This window comes from Arachis ipaensis, chromosome B09 (assembly GCF_000816755.2).
Source record: "Arachis ipaensis cultivar K30076 chromosome B09, Araip1.1, whole genome shotgun sequence".
NCBI classification, from domain to species: Eukaryota; Viridiplantae; Streptophyta; class Magnoliopsida; order Fabales; family Fabaceae; genus Arachis; species Arachis ipaensis.
The window spans coordinates 135,806,646-135,812,985 of NC_029793.2; the positions used below are offsets into that span (position 1 = coordinate 135,806,646).

Below are 6,340 nucleotides of genomic sequence, written 5' to 3' on the forward strand. Positions count from 1 at the left end.
TACACAGAGAAATATATATACAAATTTTATATTATTAATTAATAACAACCGTTATTCAACAGTTTATTATATAACTACATAAAATATATCTATAAAAACACTTCTATTAAACACAGCCATAAAAAAGACATTTTTATTAGACACATCCACGAAGATACTTCCATTAAACACAGTTATAAATAAGAGTTGGCAGAAGTTGGCAAAAATGTTGTTGGTAGCGTAGCAGAACCGTTATGGTTTTAAAAATCGAATTAGACCGACTGGTTAAACCAATTCAACTAAAAACCGACTGAATTACTAATTTGGTCTAATAGAAAAAATTTGTCTATAAAAAAATTGTTTTAGAATTGTTGAACCGACCAGTTGAACCGAACAGAATCGAAATCTGACTGATTTACTCTGAACAACATTGTTTGATATTTAAAAAAGAAAAAAAGAAAAAGGGTTTTTAAATTGAGAAACCACTAACTGAATCTCTCTTCCCTTTCAAGTTCCTGCAAAGCGGCAGAGGTCTCAAAGCTCCTCACATTCTTCCTTGAAAACCCTAGCCTTTATCGCGCTGCCGTTGGTCTCTCCGTCGCCACCTAGTTCATCGTGGTCATTCGCCGTTCCTCCTGGTTTGTTGTACTCGAAGGCCCTCCCGTTCGCCCAACACCAGCGTCTCCAAGTTCTGCCACTACTAGAAAATTAGTTATTACAGACGGATATTTCCGACGAATTTTATCCCACTGAAATACAGACGAAATTTCAGAGGAATTTTTTTGTCGGAAAACAAAAAAAATAGATTAGCATAAATTACAGACGGAAAAGAGAATCCGTCTATAATTCCGTCGAAAAAATTAATTTTTTTCTGTGAAATGGTTACAGACGAATTTTCTGTCTGTAATTAAATAGACAAAACGTGCATTTTATTAAATTATTATAGACGAAAAATCCGTCTGTAATTTAAATGAAATCCGTCGGAAATATTGAAAACCCTAGTTGAAGATTAACTCCATTCACTCGCCATTCACGCCTAGTTTTTGAATGCTGTAGTCCTCCAACTCCCAGGTTCCCGAAACTCCCAGGTTCATTTCAATTTTTCACGTTTTCCTTGCTCCCTGCCTTCTCTCTCCGTTGAAGATGTGACGTCCTCAGCTGTCACCGCCGCCGCGGCTCGCATCGCATGAGCTCCCTCCGTCGCCCTCATCGTGTTTGCTCCCTTTGTTGCCATCGTCGTACGACCTCTCTCCGCCGTGCTCTTGTCTTACGAGCTCCTTCCGTGCTGCTCTCGTCGCTGCTTCTTCTCTCCTCGCCGGAGGTTGTCATCATCTCTTCTCGTCGTCGTTAGTTCAGGTAAGCCTCCGCCTCCTTCTCGTCCATATCCCTAACCCCTTCCATTGTGATTCTATTCTGATTTCATTATCCCTAGCCCTAGCCCTGTCCCTTCCTTGTTGCTGCTGCTAATTTCACAGAAAAATAAAAATAATACTAATTAACTTCATTCATTTTTTAATTTGTTGAGATATCGAGATCTGTTCTTAATTAACTTAAAATTACTGATAAGTTTCTACAAATTTGTTGAGATATTGAGATATTGAGATCTGCAATAGTTGGTGCTGTCCGCTCTGGCTACTTACATGCGCTGTTTGATGTCTTTGCAGAAGTAAACCTTCTGCAGAAAGTTCCGGCTATTGTTCATGGAAACTTGAAGCTCTCCGAGAGGTAATTCTTGATAAGGAACCATGCTTTTTAACCCTCCTTTCTTATTTGATTCTACACTTAAATGTCAAAGGAACAGAAATTGAACAAGTCCTTTCAGGAGGAGCTTAAAATATTAAAGCTGGATAGAGACAAAGTGAGTTTATATTATATATATTTCATCATTGTAACTGAAGCATTCTTTTGCTCACCGTGAGATAAAAAGAATCATTCTGTTTGTAGTTATACTATGGGGAGGTCATAATTTAAAAGACTTATATTTTTTAGTTGTGAATTTGTGATATTTACCTCTAAAATGTACTCTACTATAACCCATTGTTCTCATTATTGTTAGATGGAAAAGAATGAAATTGAGGCTGCTCTTGAAACAAGCAGGAAGTCTTTAGCGGCTAATGTCCTTTCCAGTGCTTCTCAGGTACAGGTCAAGCATTCAAGGGATATCAGTTATGTTAACAATATAATGGCTTTTTGATAATGTAAATAATTACTTTTTGGAATGCCGGCATTGGCTTTTTATAACAGATGTCAGATCCTTCCAAAAGTTTTCCAGAAAGGGAAGAAGTCGTAAGTTCCATACAAAGGCTAAATAAAGATTTGATGGATACACAGCCGAAAAATCAGAAAAAATGGACGAAGACATCAAAATTATTGAAGATCTAAGGCAAAGCAATGATTATTTAAGGGCTCAAGTATCTTTGGTTGCTGAGAAATCATAGAAATTGAATTCTCGCTTTTCACTACTTGCTTTCGAATTTCTTGTATCTTCTGCATAAAATGGTTAAGTAGTTTCCACTTTCATAACATCGTTCTTAATAATGTTTTTCTCTTCCAGATGGAGCTAGCGAGAAAAGTTTTTAAGGACGGAAGGGATGTTGATTTAGAAGGTTGGTCTAACATTTTGTTGCTAGAGCTGATATCTTAGTATTAGTCATTACATGATACTATTTTAGTTTAATATAATACATTGAAAATCTGACTTTTAAGAACCGCAAAATGCTGATGTTGATATTTTTGTTCATAGATCAAGTCATTTCAGATCAATTCCAGATTGTCGATATTTTAGTTTCATGTGTGTTTCCATCACAGGCCTTAAAACTTGCATGACAAGTGGATATTCATACATTGAAGGAATTGAACATTTGCTTCTTTCCTTAAAGCGAAACAACTATGAGATGCATGCTTTTACAAACTACCCCATATGGTAAGACAGTTGTTCTTATTATGATTTTGGTTTTTTGGCTCCCCACAGTCTTCTTCAGAATGTGGCTGAAAAGTATTACTCCAGTGCAATCACTACTAACCAGTAATTGGATTATGAATTGTAGTAAATAATAATCTTCAGTCTAAACTTGAAAAATTAAAGAACTAGAACCTAGTCATCTGTTGCTACTTGTATGATTGCTTGCTTATATTCTCTGTTGGATGTTAAGAAAACAATTCAAATATGTTAGAAAATACTTGTAAGATCCTTTAGTTGTACTGTTATAAATGACTAAGTGGACTGAAGCTGACATCTAGCTTGTGGAAGAAAGGTTGTAAAATGAAAGACGAAAATGTAGATAGATGGCTATATGCATTTGGCATTTTCCTTATTACTTGCTTTTACATAGGTGTAATGCAGTCTAGTTTTGGACCTGATTCAATAGACTTAGTGTCATCTCTATGTGATACCTGGCCTTCATAAAGTACTTGATTAAGCGACTGAAAACTTTGAATTCAATTAGGTTTATCAATCGAGATGGAATTGACTTTTCAGATGCACAAAGCATGCAAGCCATTCAGGTAATAGGTTCTTTAAAAGGATTTCAAGGAATTCATTGATTGACACATAAGGAAATGCCCTATTCACTTTGAGTAAGTAAAAACAACATAAAAAAAAGAATTTCACAATCATTAATCAATGTCAGTTATTGAAAATTACAGTAACATGCTTACAGTTAGGAGTGCTGAAAAAAGCCGGGAGTCCAATTCAGCATGTGATTCAGGTGTACTTTTTTATTTTTGCTCTTTTAGATTTGCCTTGCTGCTTTATTGAGCTTTTGATTGCTCTTTTGGACTTGTCTTGCCTTACTTGACAGATGCACCAAAATGATTCAATATATACTAGCTAAATTGTGTATCCCAAAACGCTTTCAGGTAGTCCGCAAAAACGATCCTTTAGGAAGAGATGTTGAACTCTTTCGTTGGCATTATTACGCTCCAGGTCAAGTTGGTCCAGCCTCTAAGGGTATACTCCTGCTGACTGATCGAAAGTAGCGTTTTTGTCTAATGGTTTATTTGTCGAGGAGGTGTATTTGTCAATGGCTCTGAGCAAGTCACCATCATGCAATCTAAAAGAAATATGATCAATATAAAATCTTGTTTGTTTAAATTGTTGAAAATGAAGGAACTAGTAGTGTCAATGAGTAATGTAAATAGTTATAGTTCTGTCAATAGTTTATTTTTTTGGGTACCTTTTTATGATAGTCATATATTGGCCAATGATGTTGAAAAATAACATCCAATTTTATAGGTATTATGTAATGAATATTATGTTTATCTATATAATTTTTGGTCTTTTTTTTTTCAATTTACAGTGTGTTTGATGGAGGAAATTTAAAAAATAAACCTAAAGTATTCATTTTGCAATGGAAAAATTTAAAAAAATTTCTATTTTACTTTACCGACGAATTTACAGACGGATTTTCTGTCTGTAATCTTAGTGTGAGGTGATTTTCCAAGGTTTAAATTACAGACAAGAAATCTATCGGAAAATCCGTCTGTAATTACAGTCGGAAAATTTGTCGGAAAATCCGTCTGTAATTACAGACAGAAAATCTGTCTGAAAATCCGTCTGTAATTACAGACGGAAAATTCGTCGAAAAATCTGTCTGTAATTACAGACGAAAAATCCGTCGGAAAGTCCGTCGCCTTTGGGAAATAGATAGAAAATTTACAGAGGGAAAATCCGTCGGTAACTGTTAAAAATTCGTCTGTAATTTTTTGACGGAAAAAAATCCGTCGGTAAATAATTTCCGACGGGGCTTTTACAGAGGGACAAAATCCGTCGGTAATTTCGTCGGTAACCAAAAATCCGTCTGTAATTAAGACTAAATCCGTCTGTAAATCTGTCTGTATTAATCCATTTTCTAGTTGTGTGCTCCGCCGTCTTTCGTCCGTGATGTTCATTGCCAGCTCGCCAGTGTTCGTGGCCAGCTCCCTGCAGTCGTCTGTCTCCAGCTCACCAGTGTTCATCGCTAGCTTTCACTACAAGAAAATGGAACATTTGTAACAAAAATTTTGTATCAAATTTAAAATTGTTACAAAAAATGATTTTTTTGTAATAATAATTGGTGATTGTTATAGAATAATAATGTTTTGTAACAACATTATAAGTTGTTACAAAACATGCTAATATTATGTAACAACCTAATTTTTGTTGTTACAAATTATGTTAGTTTTTGTAACGAACTGTTGTTTTATTACGAAATATTATAATATTCCCATCGTCTGTTGTTTTCGAGCAAATCTCTGGTCACTGCCCTCACTGAAGGTAATGCCTTGGATGCTCAGTCAGTGCTCAGAGCTTTTTTTGGGTTGATTGGATTGGTTGATTGACTTTACTCACTGCTTCTTGATAAATTTTAACTCTGTTATTGGCGTACTAGCTTGTTCTTGCTTGTTCTAGGTTGGTTAACTCTGTTATATCTGTTAGAAACAAGAGACTGAGAGAATAATATGAAAAGTGTATTATTGAGTTGTGATCGAAAGTACAATATACAAGAGGTATTTATAGCTGCTAAATGAATCAGAGTAATAAAGGCATAGAATCCTATAATTAATATACAGATATACTACATAAATATAGACGATACTAATTGATCCTAATTGATGCTAATGATTCTCTAACATCCCCCCTCAAACTCAAGTGGGAGCTAAGGATACCAACTTGAGTTTGGATAACAAAGTCCGAAAGCGAGTCGGGTGATGAGCTTTCGTGAAGATATCAGCAGTCTGATCCAGTGTCCCAACGGCAATGAGACGAACAGCATCAATAAGGATACGTTGTCGAACAAAGTGACAATCAATCTCAATGTGTTTGGTGCGTTCATGAAACACATCATTATGGGCAATCTGAATAGCACTGCGGTTATCACAAAAAACATCAGTAGGAGACGACTGAGGAGCACCCAGATCTTCGAGAAGCCAACGAACCGAGATAACCTCAGCAGTGGTGTCAGCGAGGGCACGGTACTCAGCTTCTGTGCTTGAGCGAGCAGTGAACGTTTGCTTCTTAGCACGCCAAGAAATGAGAGCGTCGCCAAGAAACAAACAGTAACCAGTAGTAGAACGACGATCAGTGGGATCACCAGCCCAATCAGCATCAGAGTATGCCTGAAGGGTCAAAGAGGAATGGGCAGAAAAATGAAGGCCATGAAATAGAGTGCCTTTGACATACCGAAGAATGCGAAGAACTACCGCATAGTGAGTAGTACGAGGAGCTGACAAGAACTGGCTGAGGACATGAACCGGATAGGCAATGTCTGGTCGGGTGACAGTCAAGTAGACGAGACCGCCAACTAACTGGCGATAAAGTGTCGGAGTATCCAAAACAGTGCCATCCATAGGGGTAAATCGAACATTAGGCTCAAGAGGAGTA

General features: G+C 36.5%; 2 protein-coding genes and 1 long non-coding RNA gene across 12 annotated transcripts in view; 2 read left to right on the plus strand and 1 right to left on the minus strand.

The window, feature by feature from the left end:
* Positions 973-2,960, plus strand: LOC110266288 (flavin mononucleotide hydrolase 1, chloroplatic-like). 9 transcript variants are annotated; one of them, XM_021110651.1, is made up of 7 exons: positions 974-1,335; positions 1,644-1,704; positions 1,781-1,837; positions 2,036-2,116; positions 2,224-2,265; positions 2,534-2,585; positions 2,788-2,960. In XM_021110651.1, exons 4-7 carry the CDS (start codon positions 2,036-2,038, stop codon positions 2,904-2,906), a joined length of 294 nt encoding a protein of 97 aa, XP_020966310.1. In that variant the 5' UTR covers positions 974-1,335; positions 1,644-1,704; positions 1,781-1,837; the 3' UTR covers positions 2,907-2,960. The 9 variants fall into 9 exon arrangements, 8 of the variants coding, with proteins under 8 accessions (XP_020966313.1, XP_020966310.1, XP_020966307.1 ...); XM_021110648.1 differs by having other exon boundaries at positions 1,802-1,837; XM_021110652.1 differs by having other exon boundaries at positions 974-1,300.
* On the plus strand, positions 3,366-4,266 carry LOC107619195. 2 transcript variants are annotated; one of them, XR_001615554.2, is made up of 3 exons: positions 3,366-3,483; positions 3,625-3,686; positions 3,838-4,266. It is a non-coding gene; the product is annotated as an uncharacterized LOC107619195 (long non-coding RNA). The 2 variants fall into 2 exon arrangements; XR_001615553.2 differs by lacking the exon at positions 3,366-3,483 and having other exon boundaries at positions 3,490-3,686.
* LOC110267259 (uncharacterized mitochondrial protein AtMg00810-like) overlaps positions 5,773-6,340 on the minus strand; it is a gene marked incomplete at its 3' end in the record, with an annotated part of 1,918 nt that continues 1,350 nt past the window's right edge. The window contains exon 2 of the mRNA XM_021112444.1: positions 5,773-6,340. This exon is cut by the window's right edge and continues 2 nt beyond it. Coding sequence (XP_020968103.1) covers positions 5,773-6,340 — 568 coding nt within the window.

Excerpts from the sequence above, each read along its gene's own strand:
- LOC110266288 (XM_021110651.1), top strand. The coding sequence starts at position 2,036 with ATGGAAAAGAATGAAATTGAGGCTGCTCTTGAAACAAGCAGGAAGTCT. Across the intron at positions 2,117-2,223 it reads TCCTTTCCAGTGCTTCTCAG|ATGTCAGATCCTTCCAAAAG; the intron begins GTACAGGTCAAG and ends TTTTTATAACAG. Across the intron at positions 2,586-2,787 it reads AAGGGATGTTGATTTAGAAG|GCCTTAAAACTTGCATGACA; the intron begins GTTGGTCTAACA and ends TTTCCATCACAG.